General features: G+C 50.0%; 1 protein-coding gene across 6 annotated transcripts in view; it reads left to right on the top strand.

Moving 5' to 3' along the window:
• Positions 1–18,575, top strand: part of ABCC1 (ATP binding cassette subfamily C member 1) — a 188,048-nt gene that overhangs the window by 124,005 nt on the left and 45,468 nt on the right. For all 6 annotated transcript variants that reach the window (XM_032269639.1, XM_032269638.1, XM_032269642.1 and 3 more), the window contains 5 exons: positions 3,810–3,885; positions 6,845–6,971; positions 11,704–11,880; positions 15,003–15,170; positions 17,588–17,771. In XM_032269639.1, coding sequence (XP_032125530.1) covers positions 3,810–3,885; positions 6,845–6,971; positions 11,704–11,880; positions 15,003–15,170; positions 17,588–17,771 — 732 coding nt within the window. The remainder of the gene's footprint in view (positions 1–3,809; positions 3,886–6,844; positions 6,972–11,703; positions 11,881–15,002; positions 15,171–17,587; positions 17,772–18,575) is intronic.

Here is an 18,575-nt window from a genome sequence, read left to right as displayed (position 1 = left end):
TGCCTAAGCCTCTCAAGTAGCTGGGATTACATGCGCCCACCACCATGCCCAGCTAATTTTTGTATTTTTTGTAGAAACGGGGTTTTACCATGTTGGTCTTGATCTCCTGATCTCGTGATCTGCCTGCCTTGGCCTCCCAAAGTGCTGGGATTACAGGTGTGAGCTGCCACGCCTGGCCTGGCCATGGATTTTTATTGGCAGGTTTGTTTATTTTGTAGCTTGTTAATTTATCATTTCCCAGCTCATCTCCCTGTGTAAGGGCTCTTATCAGCAACTATCTCTCCAGGCACTTAATAATAAATATTAGACTGGGCACGGTGGCTCATGCCTGTAATCCCAGCACTTTGGGAGGCTGAGGCGAGTGGATCACTTGAGGTCAGGAGTTCGAGACCAGCCTTGCCAACACGGTGAAAACTCATCTTTTGAACCTGGGGGCAGAGGTTGCAGTGAGCCGAGATCATACCAGTTTTTGTGTTGTTCTTTTGCTGTTTTTTTCTTTTTGTTTTTTGAAACAGAGTCTTGCTCTATTGCCCAGGCTGGAGTACAGTAACAAGATCTCTACTTCAGCCTTGGTGACAGAGCGAGACTCTATCTCAAAAAAGAATAAGTAAATACTCATGGCAGTAAGTACAGTGACACTGTAACTTACAGAGCCCCTGCCGTGCACATTGTGTTCCAAGGATATTAGTGTACCAGTTTCTCCATTACTCACCATGGCACCCCTAGAAGAAGGTGACGAAAACCCCCATTTTCCAGATGAAGAAACTGGCCTCTGAAACTTGCCTGAGATTGCACAGCTGATGAAAAGAAGAGCCAGCATTCACAGCCACAGCCAGCTGGTAGGGTTGGTGCTCTTTCAGGCCATAGGGTGTTGCCTCACTGAGATTTACTGAGCACCTACTAAGTGCCAACCATTGTTGCAAGTGCTCTGTGTGCACTGACTCATAAACACCCCACCACAGCCCTCTGAAGTCAACTGCATGATTGTCAACTGTATTTTACAAATGAAAAAGTGAGGCACAGGCTGGGTACAATGGCTCATACTTACAATCCTAGCCCTTTGGGAGACCAAGGCAGGAGGATTGCTTGAGGCCAGGGGTTTGAGACCAGTCTGGGTAATACAGTGAGACCATGTTGAAACAGAAATTAAAAAAGCAGGCATGGTGGTGCACCTGTAGTCCTAGTTACTTGAGAGGCTGAGGCAGGAGGACTGATTGATCCCAGGAGTTCAAGGTTACAGTGAGCTATGATCATGCTGCCGTCCTCCAGCCTAGGCATCAGAGTGAAAATAATGAAATAAATAATGAAAAAAAATTTCATTATTTCAAAAAAGAATAAAAATGGCGCAGAGAAGTTACGTAACTTGCCCATTGCTACCCAGCTACGAAGTGGTAGCCTCAGGATTCAAACCCATACTGTTTGGCTCCAGAGTCCAATGAATGTGGTCAGAAGACTGAATGTGTGTAAATGTCGGTTATACCATGTGAGCCGTGCTTGGCACCTCGCAGGCGCTTACGTGTCTTCAGTGGCACCTAAAACATTTGACACAATTGACATGGCACCTGGTGCATAGAAGGTGCTAGACAGATTGTGGGAGTTGTCACTTCTCCAGTCTCAGCGACACGATCTCAGCATCTTTAGCTCAGCCCCTTGGAGCAGGATTTCTTATGCTGGGAGCTCCTGACATTTGGAGACGTGTGATTCTTTGTTGCTGGGGACTGTCGTGTGCACTGTGGGAAGGTGAGCAGTAGCCCTGGACTCTGCCCATTAGATACAGGAGCACCCACCCCAGTTTTCACCGCCAAAAAATATCTCCAGACACCGCCAGATGCTCCTTGAGGAGCATAGTTGCCTCCAGTTGAGAACCATGGCCCAAGAGGATGTGGTCTCCTCCTCCCAACATCCCTGGGCTGTGGGCATCTGGTTTCTGCTGCCGCAGTCTCCCACATCCCCTCACATGATGAGGGAATGGTTCCATCTGCTCTGGGGTCAGATTTCTCTGCAAAACACAGGCTGAAATTTGAGGCGGCCGGAGGGGGCTTCTTGCTACTGAAGTTGTTCACAACTCAATGCAGGAAATCCCGGGGCCCTGGGGTGCCGCCAGCACCCCAGCCCCTCCTTCCCGCCTTAATAGTGGCCTCCTAGGTGGTTGGGCTTTGTGGAATGTGTAGCACACTCTAGCCAGTGGGGCCCCCTTGGCAGCTCTCCTCTCCGAAGCCTGACTGTTGTCTGCAACCTCTCTGGCTCCACTGGCTTTTCTTAAATTCCTTACATAGGAGCTCCCCCTTTCCTCATTCCACATCCTCTCTTTTGAAAGAGCTGAGTGAGAAGGTTAATCTAGGTTAACCAGGAACTTCCCCCTCTGTAGGTTTTTTGTTTCTTTGATACGTGGAGGAAATTACTTCTTCATTTGACAACTTAAACAAAAATACTCCTGTGTTATCTCTGGATGGTTTTACATAATTCAGAGAGTTGCTGTTTTCTTTTTTTTCTTTTTCTTTTTTTTTTTAGATGGAGTCTGACTCTATTGCCCAGGCCGGAGTGTAGTTGCACGATCTCTGCTCACTGAAACCTCTGCCTTTGGGTTTCAAGCGATTCTCCTGCCTTTGCCTCCCAAGTAGCTGGGATTACAGGCGCCTGCCACCTCACCTGGCTACTTTTATATTTTTAGTAGAGACGGGGTTTTACCATGTTGGCCAGGCTAGTCTCCCAACTCCTGACCTCAGGTGATCTGCCTGCCTCGGCCTCCCCAAGTGCTGGGATTACAGGCGTGAGCCACTGTGCCTGGCCTGCTTTTCTTTTAAGTGAGAGACATGGAATAAAAGGATAATAACGGTCGGAAAAGTAAAACAAGACAGAGGTGCCAGGAGCTTTAGAAGCACGGAGCCGGCCGGGCGTGGTGTCTCACACCTGTAATCTCAGCACTTTGGGAGGCTGAGGTCAGCAGATCCCTTGAGGCCAAGAGTTCGAGACCAGCCTGGGCAGCATGCCAAGACCCTTGTCTCTATAAAAAACACAGGAAAAAAAAAATTAGCGGGGCATGATGGTACTCATCCTGTAGTCCCAGTTGCTCAGGAGGCTGATGTGAGAGAATCGCTTGATCGTGGGCCAGACCAGACCCTATCCCAGAAGAAGATGGAAACTCGGAGCCATATAACGTGGCCTTTGTCTCCAACACTGTCCCCTCCCCCATGCCCTGATACTGCACTTCCTGTTTTGTATCCTCTTTTTTTGAGTTATGACTGTGTTTTAGAAAGATCCACCTGCTGCGATGTGTGTGGGTGGTGTGGCTGGGGAAGGAAGAGAGAGTACACGGGGAGAAGGGTGAACAACCTCCCTTAGAACTTCAAGGAGGGCCCAGTGGTGTGATACAGGCCACCCCGATGGAGAGAGCTTTGCATGTGGACACCACCTGTTTCCCACTGACGTTGGCCACTGCTTGGCCTTCCCAGCTGGGGCTGCCCTGGACCTGCCTGAGAGGCGCCAGGGCGTCCAGAGCATTGAGTAACCCCCGTGGGGTCCCTGCCTCTGGAGTCGTCTTGGAGATGAGCGTCTGGATGGTGCAACCCCGTCTTACAAGGACAACCTTGTTGCCGTTTCCTTCTGCTTTCTGGGTCGGTGGCTGCCTCCAAAACTGCAGGTTGGGGTTCTTCTTTCACAACCTGTGGCTGATGTCACCAGATAATGCGTGGTGCCATTCATGTCGAGCGTCTGGGGTGGAACCACTTGGGCAGAAAAAGAGGGTGTTCTGCTCATGCGGAGTCCCACAGCTCAGCCTGGGTCTGACGTGTTGTCTCTGTGCTCTCTAGGCGGGGGCACGAACAGCATCACTGTGAGGAATGCCACATTCACCTGGGCCAGGAGCGAACCTCCCACACTGAATGGGTAAGCCGGGACATGGACACGTGATGGCGTGGACAGAGCCACAGGGCTTTGGTCAAAGGTGGGTTAAATTCCCACTGCACTCCATCTCTGTGACTTTGAACAACTCACTTTGCTCTTCTAAGCGTCAGCTTACCCATCTGGAAAATCGGTCCAGGTATACCTCCTTGGGCTGTCTCGAGAAGCAGACACAAAGGTGCTCAGCACAGAGGGTTCCCTCTGATTATAAGTCACAGCAGCCTTGGACAGCTAGGCTTAGACAACATAGGGGGTTTTTGACTCCCGTAAGTGGGAAGTTCTGCTTTCAGGTGTGGTGTGATCCAGGGACTTTGCCATCGGAACTTTCTGCATATTCTCTTTGTTCTACTTTGTCCTGGGCTGCTTTATCCTCACGCATCCTCTCCCCTTGTGATTGCAAATGGCCCTGACAGCTCCCACTGTGTGTCCTGCTGGTAGGAGACCTGCCTACTTTTTACTGACCCAGATTGGGTCCTCTGCCCTCCATGAGTCAGTCACTGTGACTGCAGATACTGTGTTGACTGGCCAGGCTCAGTCAGAGGCTGCGATGCTGCTGAGCTCCAGTGCTCCTCAGCTGCCCGGCCCACCTTTCTCATCAGCTCTCTACCCGGTACCCCACACGCTGCAGTCCTTAGCGTTCCCAGGCACGTGCTATCTAGGAAGTTGGCCTCATCCCCAGGCATCTTGTTAAGCACCTCTCATTCTTTTCTGACCAGAGGCCTTGATCAGCAGCTGCTTGAGGTTCTCTAAAGGAATCCACAAACCACAGAGGCAATGGGGCCTTTTAGAGGTTTAGCTTATGCCTGGGTAGCCAGATCGCTGCCATGTTTTGTCATATAGGAGACAAACTCTCCAGAGAAAAGAATCTGTGTAACGCCTGCGTTGAGAATTCATGGTGAAACTGCATGCTTAGGAAGTTCTTCCTTATGTCTAACTTAAATCCTGCCTGCTTCAACTGTAGCTGTTCTCTCTTGTTGAGTCCCACAACTAATCTGGATCTGTGTCCCTTCCCTGGCCAAATGGTTTTCCTCTTCCAGTTACCTTCCCACCATGGGCCCCCAGAACCTTTCTAACCCTTTTATCTCGTCAGCCTGTAAGAATGTTTCAGTCTCACATGGGTAATGGCAGGTACTGTCTTACTGGGCTCCGGCCCTCTCAGGCCCCATAATCCTTCCCTCCCAGCTCAGGAACAGAAAGCCTGTAAGTGCCATCATGCAGCAGTGTAGTAAGAATGAAACAGTCGGCGACAGCAACAACTATCAGCATTTCCACTAATACTGTGACATCAGAAGGGCAGCAGTCAAAAAGCATATTCCGCTGGGGGTGGTGGCTCATGCCTGTCATCCCAGCACTGTGGGAGGCCCAGGCGGGCAGATCACCCGAAGTCCGAAGTTCGAGACCAGCTGGCCAACATGGTGAAACCCTGTCTCTACCAAAATTATGAAAATTAGCTGGATGTGTTGGTGCCCGCCTGTAATCCCAGCACTTTGGGAGGCTGAGGCAGGCAGATCACTGGAGGTCAGCGGTCTGTGACCAGCCTGGCCAACAAGGGGAAACCCCATCTCTACTAAAAATACAAAAATTAGCTGGGTGTGGTGGTGCTCGTCTATAATTTCAGCTACGCGGGAGGCTGAAGCAGAAAAATCACTTGAACCTCGGAGACGGAGGTTGCAGTGAGCCGAGATCCCATCACTGCACTCCGGCCTGGGCCACAGAGTGAGACTCCATCTCAAAAAAAACAAAACAAAACAAAACAAACCATAATTAAATAAATAAATAAACTGGGCTGCAGAGTGAGACTTTGTCTCAAAAAAAATGCATAAATAAATCAAATAAATAAAGCACATACCATGTAAGTGATCCCAGCAAAAGCCTCGGGTGTGCCGCCTTCCCTGGGAGATTGGAGGCGCTGCTCTGGCTGTGCTGCGGGCACTGGGCATGGTGTGGGGCTGTCCTGCTTCATGTAACAGGCAGTCTTGGGAGAGAATGTAGAGCTTATTTTGTTTTGCTTTCTGCTGTTTGTTAAAGGATGGTTCCAACAGAGACAACTTCCTGAAATTCAACTCAGATTTATTCAAGTCCATCTCCCTTTTTGACCCTTCGGTGGCTCCCGCTGGCAGAGGTCAGGTGTCTTAACACACAGTCCTTCCAGGGTGTCCTTCCAGGTGCTGCCAGGCCTGGCCACCACCCACCTCAGCGCCATCTCATCCCTGTTCACACCCCATGCCGTCACCCCTTTAAACCCGTCTCCCACTCTCCCTGTGTTTCTGTGTCTGGGACTTTCCTGCTTTTCTGTCAGAGTTTTTGTTTGTTTGAGACAGAGTCTTACGCTCTCGCTCAGGCTGGAGTGCAGTGGCGCGATCTCCACTGACTGTAGCCCCTGCCTCCGGGGTTCGAGCGATTCTCCTGCCTCAGCCTCCTGAGTAGCCGGGACCACAGGTGTCTGCAACCATGCTGGGCTAATTTTTTTTGGTATTTTTAGTAGAGACGGGGTTTTACTATTTTGGCTAGGCTGGTCTCGAACTCTTGACCTCGTGATTCACCTACCTGGGCCTCCCAAAGTGTTGCGATTACAGGCGTGAGCCGCCGCACCTGGCCCCAGAGTTTGTCTTGAGGTGTCCTCTCTTTTCAGACCTTGCCTTGTGCCCCTAGTGAAGTTTCTGCCCCTCCCTCGGCTTGGTGTGACGAGGTTCCTCAGGTCATTCCCTGCCTCTGTTCTCTGAGGTACACCTTTCACCCGTCTTGCACCCGGAGGCCCCCTGATACGGGTCACTGAACTGAACTCAGCAGGAGAAACAGAAGGAATGCTGAGGCCTTCGGTGCTTAGGACGGCCCTGCCTTCTGTCTGTCTCTGCTTGGGGTAAACGGAGGCTCGGTGGACAGGGGCATTAGCCCGGCAGGCCTCACCCAGCGCGGCTGAGTAAGGTGTGTGGTGTCGTTTCAGCATCACCTTCTCCATCCCGGAAGGTGCCTTGGTGGCTGTGGTGGGCCAGGTGGGCTGCGGAAAGTCGTCGCTGCTCTCCGCCCTCTTGGCCGAGATGGAGAAAGTGGAGGGGCACGTGGCTATCAAGGTAGGACGGGGACCAGCGAGGGGGGCGGCGGGAAGCTGGTGGCCTCAGGAAAAGCTCAAAAACGATGCCATTTCTTTTGCCTGTGCCTGTGCCAGAAGTGGGAGCAGAACCGTGTCTTCCTCCTCCTCCTCCGTCTTTCTGTCTTTCTCCCTCATTCTTTCTCTTCTGCTCTGTGTCATCCTAGAAGGCAGGATTTTGGTATCATTTCTTTCCATCTGTATCGCACTTAGAATAGTGCCCAGTATGTAGTAGGTACTTAATAAATATCTATTTTGCTATCTCCTTATTAAGCTTTTTTTGTTTTGTTTTTTTTGAGACAGGGTTGGGTCTTGTCACCCAGGCTGGAGTGCAGTGGTGCGATCTTGGCTCACTGAAGCCTCTGCCTCCTGGATCCAAGCGATTCTCCTGCTTCAGCCTCCTGAGTAGCTGAGATTGTAGGCATGTAGCATCATGTCTGGCTAATTTTTATGTTTTTTAGTAGAGACAGGGTTTTGCCATGTTGGCTAGGCTGGTCTTGAACTCCTGACCTCAAGTAATCTGCCTGCCGGCCTCCCAAAGTGCTGGGATTACAGGCGTGAGCCACCACACCCGGCCACTTAATAAATATTTAGTAGACATGTGAAGTCTCCCTGTGGTACGCGGCCTGTATCTCCTTCCCTTGCATCTCAGCCTGTCATTGAGTATCTCTGGTCTCTTTGGGTCTCCCTGGGTTGTTCTTTATGGAATCTCTGCGTATCTTTTCTTATAAATAGAACAAAATAAAAATGTTTATTTATGTGGTTGGAATATTTTATTAGATCATTCCTTAAAGGGAACAGTTTAAATTTTTAATGTTTGTAGAATTCTTAATATGGTGCTAAAAGAAGACTGCAGTTTTACTGCTGATAAATAGTGTACTTTGAATTAAGTTGAAGCTCCCCAGGAAGGAACTTAAGAGGCTGCTTTACAAATTAGTCTCACTGGAAATCAACAGCCTTGGTGTGCATTTAGTTTGTGCCTCCTCGAAGGCTTTTCCTAGCATAACAATACGGCCCTGGAAGTTTTGTTTCCATCATTTCCAGGAGTGTGGTCTGCAGCCAGCTCATCTTGGAGGAAGACGGGCAGATAAAGAACCCCAGGCTTGGCTGGGTGCGGTGGCTCACATGTGTAATTCCAGCACTTTGGGAGGCTGAGGTGGGTGGATCATGAGGGTGGGAGTTCAAGACCAGCCTGGCCAACATGGCAAAACCTCATCTCTACTAAAAATACATTAGCCGGGTATGGTGGTAGGTACCTGTAATCTACCAACTCAGGAGGCTGAGGTGGTAGAATTGCTTGAACCCAGGAGGTGGAGGTTGCAGTGAGCTGAGATTGTGCCATTGCACTCCAGCCTGGGTGACAAGATTAAGACTCTCTCTCAAAAAAAAAGAACTCCAGGCTCAAAGAAGCTTGGGAAATAATGCAGACATACTCTGACCCCTCCCTCTTAGAGATTTATAATAAATGTTAGCAAATTAAAGGCTCTAATAAGTCCTGCAATGAGAAAAATTCTATTAACTGTTTAACCTCATGTGTCCCAGACATATTGCCTGCACCTCTTTAGTGCCAGTGCAACTGCACATTTGTCTCTCGGAATCTGCCTTTGGGAATATCAAGTTTATGACTTTGTTTGACACACATTCTTGCTTTGTTGTCCAGGCTGGAGTGCAGTGGCCAGATCTCAGCTCACTGCAACTTCCACCTCCTGGGTTCAAGTGAATGATTCTCCTGCCTCAGCCACCTTATTAGCTGGGATTACAGGCACACGCCACTACCATGCCCGGCTAATTTTTGTATTTTTAGTAGAGACAGGGTTTCACCATGTTGGCCTGGGTAGTCTAAAACTCCTGACCTCAAGTGATCTGCCTACCTCGGCCTCCCTAAGTGCTGGGATGACAGGCGTGAGTCACTGCTCCTGGCCTAATTTGTGACGTTTTTATTTCCGAGCAAAACCCTTTCTTCGGTATTTATACAATGCCTGTAGAAAGTATACATTGTGGTTGGGTCCAAACTCCTGACCTTTAGCTGTTGTTTTAAGAACTGTTCGGTCATTACTTTCAAGTTCCTGCCATAAAAGAAGATGAATGAACTATGAGAGCTAGATTAATGGAAGAAAATCCCACATCATGGTGGGATCCACATGGCTTCCTGTTTTCTTAACCCCAGGTTTCTGCTATCCCCACACTATTGTCATTTCAGGCCAGATAATTATTCATTATTGGTTATTTTTGTCTGGTGAGGGGAGTGCTAGAACTGTGTATAAAGTGTTTATCTTTTCCCAAATGTTTTAGTTGGTGTGGTTGATATATATTATGTCTGAATTTTTTGTGGGTGGTTTGGTAAGGCACCTATGTTGACCTTTTGGCTTCTTATAAGTTAGGATATTCAAGTCTGCAGGTTAGTTATTTATCTGAGAATTTAGAGTAAGGATCAGGGCACCTGGGACCTGCTGTAAGCTTTGCCCTCTCTAGAATTCTCTTATTCAAGAACCTTCTGCCTGGGCGTGGTGGCTCGTGCCTGTAATCTCAGCACTTTGGGAGGCTAAGGCAGGTGGATCACCTGAAGTCAGGAGTTTGAGACCAGCCTGGTCACCATGGCGAAACCTTGTCTCTACTAAAAATATAAAAATTATCAGGCCTGCTGGTACATGCCTATAATCCCAGCTACTCAGGAGGCTGAGGCAGGAAAATTCCTTGAACCCAAAGGCAGAGGTTGCAGTGAGCCGAGATTGTGCCACTGTATTCCAGCCTGGGTGATAGTGAGACTTCTTTAAAAAAAAAAAAATGCCGGGCGCAGTGGCTCAAGCCTGTAATCCCAGCACTTTGGGAGGCCGAGGTGGGTGGATCACAAGGTCAAGAGATCGAGACCATCCTGGTCAACATGGTGAAACCCCGTCTCTACTAAAAATACAAAAAATTAGCTAGGCATGGTGGCGCGTGCCTGTAGTCCCAGCTACTTGGGAGGCTGAGGCAGGAGAATTGCCTGAACCCAGGAGGCGGAGGTTGCGGTGAGCCGAGATCGCGCCATTGCACTCCAGCCTGGGTAACAAGAGCGAAACTCTGTCTCAAAAAAAAAAAAAAGAAAGAAAGAAAAAGAATCTTCAGGGGCGTCCCATTGCCCTTCCGATAAAGCCCCTGCTCCTCACCATGTATAGGCCCGTTACTGTCCCTGGTCTGTTTGCTGCCAGTCATCCCTTCACAGGATTGATCCGTGCTTCTGTAGCAGTGGCCTTTCTATTCCTTGAATGTGCCAAGTACTCTTCAGCTCCAGGCCTTTGCTTGTGCTTCTCCCTCAGACTTGAATGCTCTTCCCTCTTCTCCTCATGAAACGGACTCATTCTTCACTTTTTGGTCCTTGTCTAAAAATAGGTTTGGGCTGGGCATCATGGCCCATGCCTGTAATCCCAGCATTTCAGGAGGATCGCTTGAGGCCTAGAGTTCGAGACCAGGCTCGGCAACATGGGGAGATTGTTTCTACAAACATAACAAATGGATGGAGAGAAAATTTTTAACTACTTCAGCGTTTTTATTAGCAAAATACAAGAAACAAATATCCTTACTCTGGCCTTTATTCTCATGCTGTTTGTGATGCATGACATTAAATGGAAATAAAAATAAACCTTTGAAATGGATGCTTTGATGTAAGAGTATTTGCTTTAATTTTTAGCAAGGATATTTCCTCAAGGATCCTTCCCTGATGTCCCAAACCAGGGCAGTCTTTATTTGAGACAGAGTCTTGCTCTGTGGTCCAGGTTGGAGTGGTGTGGTGTGGTGCAATCTCAGCTCATGGAACCTCCGCGTCCTCCCACCGCAGCCTCCCAAGTAGCTGGGACTGCAGATGCACACCACCATGTCTGGTGAATTTTTCTATTTTTATTACAGATGGCGTTTCTCTATGTTGACTAGGCTGGCTTTGAACCTTTGGCCTCAAGTGGTCTGCCCAGGTTGGCCTCCCAAAGTACTAGGATTACAGGCATGAGCCACTGAGCCTAGTCAAGTTAGACTTCTTTTTTTTTTTTTTTTTTTCCCTTCTGAGATGGAGTCTTGCTGTTGTTGCCCAGGCTGGAGTACAATGGTATGATATTGGCTCACTGCAACCCCTGCCTTCTGGGTTCAAGCGATTCTCCTGCCTCAGCCTCCTGAGTAGCTGGGATTACAGGTGCACACCACCACGCCCAGCTAATTTTTGTATTCTTGGTAGAGATGGGTTTCACTATGTTGGCCAGGATGGTCTTGATCTTTTAACCTCATGATCCGCCCTCCTCGGCGTCCTAAAGTGCTGGGATTACAGGCATGAGCCACCACACCAGGGCCAAGTCAGATTTTTAAAACGTGTCATGTGTCTCTCCCTCTTCGCATCCACTGTAACTGTAATCAGGTAGTTTTTGGTGATGCCAGGGACTTCTGCTCTTGGGAAGCAGGGGCGTTCGTCACCCCTGGAGGCATGTAGTTAATAGCTAGCTGCTAAATAAGCAACTGTAATCTCATCAATGAGATGAACTCTTTAACTCCTGGTATTGGGAGTCAGTGATTCGCCTGGTATGTGTTCTGATCCTAGCCCTGGTGTCTCTTGTCCTTTGTGACTCAGTTTCCCTCTTGTCAAAACAGTAGGCGTGACGAAAATGACTTGTGAAATGAGGCCCTCCTAGCTGGCTGCTGTCTTGTTGATGAACCCTGTCTGTGTGTCCGTCTCATCTCTCTCCATTTGCTTGTAGGGCTCTTTGGCCTATGTGCCACAGCAGGCCTGGATTCAGAATGATTCTCTCCGAGAAAACATCCTTTTTGGATGTCAGCTGGAGGAACGGTATTACAGGTCCGTGATACAGGCCTGTGCCCTCCTCCCAGACCTGGAAATCCTGCCCAGCGGGGACCGGACAGAGATCGGTGAGAAGGTCAGTATAGTTTCACTGCTGGCCCCTGGATCAGTCTGCTATTGCTGACTAACATTCTCACAATGTCAGTGGTTTGTGGGTTGACTGCAATCAGCAGACCCAGCGGGGCTCAGCTGGGTGGATCTGCTGGACGCCACAGGCCAGCTGAGCTTGGCTCCAGGCCGTGGGTGCAGCTCAGGCCTCCCTGACAGAGCTTCTTGCTGGGGACTGGGTAAGGGGTCAGCAGCTTTCCACAGGGAGGCTTTGCTCATGGTAGGCTCCCCAAAAAGCATGCAGTGCCCCTTAAAGTACACTGTCCCTTATACCCACAAAGCAAGTCACTTGGCCAAGCTCCAAGGCAAGGGACCGGAAGGGAAGCACATGCTACCTTTGTGGTCACATGACTGCAAAGTCACATGACAAAGGGCATGCTGTTGGGAGGAGGGGTGTGGATTCAGACGCCCACAGTCCCTGTCAGAACAGCCATAATAAGAAGAATAGCACGTTAGCTAACACTAACTGAGCATTTTCTCTTTCTTTCTTTTTGTAAGACAGAGTCTCGCTCTGTTGCCCAGGCTGGAGTGCAGTGGCATGATCTCCACTCACTGCAACCTCCCCCTCCCAGGTTTAAGCTATCCTCATGCCTTAGCCTCCATTTTTTATAGGTGTGCATCACCACTCAGCCAGTTTTTGGATTTTTAGTAGAGGTGGGGTTTTACCATGTTGAACAGGCTGGTCTCCAACTCCTGTCCTCAAGTGATCTGCTGGCCTCACCTTCTCAAAGTTCTTTTTTTGGGATGTTTGGAGTCTTGCTCTGTTGCCTAGGCTGGAGTGTAGTGGCACAATCTTGGCTCACTGCACCCTCTGCCTCCTGGGTTCAAGTGATTCTCCTGCCTCAGCCTCTTGAGTAGCTGGGACTATAGGCACCTGCCACCATGCCCAGCTTATTTCTGTATTTTTAGTAGAGATGGTGTTTCACTGTGTTGGACAGGTTGGTCTTGAACTCCTGGCCTCAGGTGATATGCCCGCCTCTGCCTCTCAAAGTGTTGGAATTATAGGTGTGAGCCACTGTGCCTGGCCTATAACTTGAGCATTTTCTGTGTGCTGGTAACTATGCTAAACATTTTACATGTATTTCCTCCTCACAGCAAGCCCATGGGTGGAATTTATTGTTATACCCAGGTAATCATTGAGGAAAAGGAGGCACAGAGAGGCCAAGTGACTTGCCTGAGGCCACACAGCCACAGAACTGTGGAGAGCGTGGTTCCTGTGTCCATGTTCTTACCTGTTCATTTTGTCATCTCTAAAAGAGCCCTTCTCTGTTTTTCTCACCACTGCAGCCCCTACTTCCCCCCCTTCCTCCCTCCTTCCCTCCCCCTATGCTCCAGGCCCCAGGTTTTCCTGCTGTTCTTCAGCAACCCCAGCCCCTGCCCACCTCTCCACCTTGGTCTGAGCCTTCCAGGCCTGGGGTGCCCTCCCCTGCTGCTTGCCCGGCTGCTTGGCTCTGGTGCCCCATGGCAGTTGTCTGGCGGGTCCCCTGTCGGAACACTTGGAGTGCAAAGCACCGGCCCATTTCTGTTTTCAGTTACAAGCCAGGGGCTCCATCGGCTTTCTTACTTGATGAATGATTTTTAAAAATTGAAGTAAATCTGCAGCTCCTTGGAAATAAACAAATTATTGGCTGGGTGCATTAGCTCACGCCTATAATCCCAACAGTTTGGGAGGCCAAGGTGGGAGGACTGCCTGACATCAGGAATTCAAGATCAGCCTGGGTAACATAGTAAAACCTCATCTCTACAAAAAAATGCAAAAATCAGCCAGGCATGGTGGTGTGCGTCTGTGGTCCCAGCTACTCGGGAGGCTGAAGTGAGAGGATCGCTTGAACCCAGGAGGTGGAGATGATAGTGAGCTGAGATTGTGCCACTGCACTCCTGCCTGGGCGATAGAGTGAGATTCCATCTCAGAGAAGGCACCTGGCTGCCAGGAACCCCCGCTCAGTGCATGGGAGCTAGGGTAGGCATGTAAGGAGGGGCTAGGCGGTGACCCAGTGTGTGTCCCCTTGATTCCCAGCCATGTAGGGAAATGGGGTTGACTTCTCCGTCATGATGGGAGCTGGTGCTGCTGCCGGTCCATGCGTTGTCCTTCTTCCTGGTGACGGACACGGGCTGGATTTAAGCATCCCCAGGTTGGAGCTTGATTCACGTGGATGTGGCTTTGCTGGGCAATGACAGATCCAGAGTAAGCTGGCAAACACGGCAGCCATTACCAAGGGTGGCAGCAACAATAGCATCACCCCATCCACCTGCGCCTTCCTGAGACTAAGTGATCAGGGCCTTCCCACCAGCCAGCAGGATTGGGTGCCACCAGCCACCCTTCGCTCAGCGCTTGCCATGCACCACATGCCCTGCCCAGCACTTCACAGGAGACTTGCACTTTCTCCTTTGCCCGCTTTACAGATGGGGCTAAACCCTGTGCCTGTGGCTCCTTCCCTGCTGCTGGTGGAGCTGGGGCCTGGCTCCAGGTTTGTGTGGGCAGGACCTCGTGCCTTGTCTTGCACTCAAAGAAGAGGAAGTGGTTGCAGCCCTGCAGGGCCTCCGCCCTGGGCATGTGGTGTCCTGAGCAGGCCCTATGTCTGCCCGCCTGCCCACCTCCTTCCCTCCCTCCCTCCTTCCCCTTTTCTTTATTTCTTCCTTTTCTGTCTCTCTCTCTCTCTCTCTCTCTCTCTCTCTCTCTCTCTCTCTTCCTTTCTCTTTCTTTTTTCTCCCCTCCCCTTCCCTCCTCTCCACTCCCCTCCCCTTCTTTCTTGACAGGGTCTCATTCTGTCCCCTGGGCTGGAGTGTGGTGGCCTAGTCATGACTCACTGCAGCCTTGAACTTCTGGGCTCAAGCCTTCCTCCCACCTTAGCCTCCTGAGTAGCTGGGACTAGAGGTGCACACCACCACGCCTGGCTAATTTTTTATTTTATTTTTTGTAGAGACAAGGTCTCCTGTGTTGCCCAGGCTGGCCTCAAACTCCTGACCTCAAGCAATCCTCCTACCTTGGCTTCCAAAATTCTGGGATCACACCACACCCAGCCCGCTTCTACATTTCTTGAGTCTCAGGGTTTCCCAGGAATCCCACTCATCTGCCATGTCTCTCCCCAGGGCGTGAACCTGTCTGGGGGCCAGAAGCAGCGCGTGAGCCTGGCCCGGGCCGTGTACTGCAACTCTGACGTTTACCTCCTCGATGATCCTCTCTCGGCGGTGGATGCCCATGTGGGAAAGCACATCTTTGAAAATGTGATTGGCCCCAAGGGGATGCTGAAGAACAAGGTGCCTGCTGGCGGGGTGGGGAGCGGCTTGGCGTCAGGCTGTCTTGCCCTTCGGTTAAGTCGGGCTGTGTTCCCTTTAGGAGTCCTTTGCTTTCGTTGGCTTTTTTTTGTTTTTAATTGGACTTTAAAGAACACATTTCTCATGCTTCTCTTGGAAGCCTTCCGAAGGCAGCCGCCTGTACTTGTCTTTATAGGGTAAGTCCTCCACGCAGAGTTAAATTCATTGCCTCTGTGCGGCCAAAGGAAGCCTGAGTAAGTCACAGGGCTGGCTTCTCGGTGGGGAATCCTACTCTGAGACACTGCCTGTGACCTAGTAGGCTGCATTTTCTTACTTGCAGAGGCCGCCGTGGATAGAGGGGTAGGAAAATTGCCACAACACCTTAACGTGATAGAAGAAAGCTCCTGTGTTCTTTTCATAGGGCAGTTGTGGTAATGGGTGCACACTGGCTTTTTTTTCCCCCGATTACATTTTATTTTTTTTGAGTTAGAGTTCCACTATTGTTGCCCAGGCTGGAGTGCACTGGGGCTACATTGGCTCACTGCAACCTCCGCCTCCTGGGTTCAAGTGATAGTCATGCCTCAGCCCCCCGAGTAGTTGGGATTACAGGCACCCACCACCACGCCCGGCTAACTTTTTGTATTTTTAGTAGGGTGGGTTTCACCATGTTGGCCAGGCTGATCTCGAATTCCTGAGCTCAAGTGATCTGCCTGCCTTGGCTTCCCAAAGTGCTGGGATTACAGTCATGAGCCACCGTGCCTGGCTGTTTCCCCTGATTTTAAAACGAACACATCCCCATGGAGGAAATACACATTAAGAAAAACATGAAAAAGGAAAATGGAAGCAGTTACACACATTCCACCAGTTAGAGATTTTGTATTTCTTCCAAGTCTTTTTACTCTGTGTATAAACTTTTTAAATAGGGTTATCTTGTACTTGTATATATACAGGAAGCATCATGCTACATGACCTATTATTGTAAGCATTCCCATACATACCACTAACATTCTGTGTAAACATAATTTTAAAATAGTAAACAACATTTCTGAAAATTACTAAGTAATATATGCCCGTGGTAACAAAATTGAAAAGTACAAGAATATGGATATGTTCTTGTACTACATGCATGTACATGTGCACATGTGTGTATATAAATAAAGCCGGGCACAGTGAGGAATCCCAACACTTTGGGAGGCCAAGACCAGTGGATCACCTGAGGTCAGGAGTTCGAGACCAGCCTGGCCAACATGGTGAAACCCTGTTTCTACTAAAAATACAAAGATGGGTGTGGTGGCGCGTGCCTATAATCATAGCTATTCAGGAGGCTGAGGCAGGAGAATCGCTTGAACCCGGGAGGTGGATGTTGCAGTCAGCTGAGATTGCATCACTGCACTCTAGCCTGGGAAACAGTGAGACTCTAAAAAGTATGTATTAAATAAATAAAATAGTCTCGGCCGGGCACGGTGGCTCAAGCCTATAATCCCAGCACTTTGGGAGGCCGAGGCGGGTGGATCACGAGGTCAAGAGATCGAGACCATCCTGGTCAACATGGTGAAACCCCGTCTCTACTAAAACTACAAAAAATTAGCTGGGCATGGTGGCACGTGCCTGTAATCCCAGCTACTCAGGAGGCTGAGGCAGGAGAATTGCCTGAACCCAGGAGGCGGAGGTTGCGGTGAGCCGAGATCGCGCCATCACACTCCAGCCTGGGTAACAAGAGTGAAACTCCGTCTCAAAAAATAAAATAAAATAAAATAAAATAAAATAAAATAGTCTCTATTGATCCTGCACCCCAATCCCTAATTCTTCTCTTAGAGAGCAGGGGTTAGCAAATCTGGCCCACTTCCTGCTTTTTGTATGGCTCTATAGCCGAGAGTGATGTTTACATTTTTAAATGGTCGAAAATCATACTAAATTTAAATATCAGTGTCCATAGCCAGCACATTCGTTTTTTTTGGAGATAGGGTAGAGTCCAGATTGGAGTGCAGTGCCACGATCATGGCTCACGGTAGCCTCCACGTCCTGAGCTCAAGCCATCCTCCTGCCTCCTGAGTAGCTGGGACTATAGGCACACAGCACCATGCCTGGCTAATTTTTTAAATTATTTTGTGGAGACGGGTCTCACTGTGTTTCCCTGGCTGGTTTCAATTTTTGTAGTTTTATTAGAGACGGGGTTTCACCATATTGGCCAGGCTGATCTTGAACTCCTGGCCTCAAGGGAACCTCCTGAGCCTCCCAAAGTGTTGGGATTATAGGTTCAGCTGCTCCTGCCTGCTGTCATCCCAGGTGCACGCCCCATCTTCAGACCTGAGTTCTGCTCACCAGGTTTGGTTGGCTCATTTCTGCTTTAGTCTTCACTGCCTAGCCAGGCAGTCTCGCACGTGTACGCTGATGTGGCCGCGTGTCCTCTTTGCTCACAGACGCGGATCTTGGTCACGCACGGCGTGAGCTACCTGCCACAGGTGGACATCATCATCGTTATGAGTGGCGGCAAGATCTCTGAGATGGGCTCCTACCAGGAGCTGCTGGCCCGGGACGGTGCCTTCGCTGAGTTCCTGCGCACCTACGCCAGCACAGAGCAGGAGCAGGACCCAGAGGACAACGGTAGGGGCAGCCCCGGGGTTCCTCCCGCTTGGGGTGTCTGGCGCCTTGAAGGGCCACATTGGCCTACTTGAGGTTGCTACCAACCACCCGCGGAAGGCGGCTCAGCAGAGCGTGAGGGTGGGAGGTAAATGAGCCCCCTAAAGAACCAACTTGGAAGACCATCTTAGTCTCTGCAGAACTGAATTGGGAGGGAGTCCCGGTGCTTTACGACTAGGGCATGGGGGCACCAGGCTTCTGCTCAGCTGACCTCAGGGCAGGGTCTAGTGCCTTCCTGGAACATGCCTTGGACCTGCTGAGTGTCAGGGTCCTTAAGGCAAAAACGGGAACAATGGTAATTATTTAATTTATTTAATTTCTCTCTCTCTCGGGGCTGAGAGAAACTGAGGACGTGCGTGACACAGGAGACATGAGGGTTGTGAGGTGAAGCACGGAGTTGAGCTTGCAGGCTCGGGTTGGTGACATCTGGGTTCAAACCCTGGACATCTCCCCAGCTGTGTGACCTCAGGCCTGCCCTTCAGACCCATCTGAGCTTCAGTTCCCTCCCTCATAAAACAGTTTAGCAGGGCCAGGCATCATGGCTCACACCTGTAATCCTAATACTTAGAGAGGCTGAGGCGGGAGGATTGTTGGAGCCCAGGAGTTTGAGGCCATCCTGGGTAGCATGGTGAAACCTCATCTCTACAAAAAATAGAAAAAACGTGACAGGGGCGGTGGCTCACACCTGTAATCCAGCACTTTGGGAGGCTGGGGTGAGTGGATCACTTGAGGCCAGGAGTTCATGAGCAGCCTGGCCAGTATACTGAA

The sequence above is a fragment of the Sapajus apella genome, unplaced genomic scaffold, assembly GCF_009761245.1.
Source record: "Sapajus apella isolate SASKATOON/1434 unplaced genomic scaffold, GSC_monkey_1.0 scaffold196, whole genome shotgun sequence".
NCBI lineage: Eukaryota > Metazoa > Chordata > Mammalia > Primates > Cebidae > Sapajus > Sapajus apella.
Note: the sequence above shows the minus strand (reverse complement) of the source record. Positions and strands in the feature narration are given on the sequence as shown.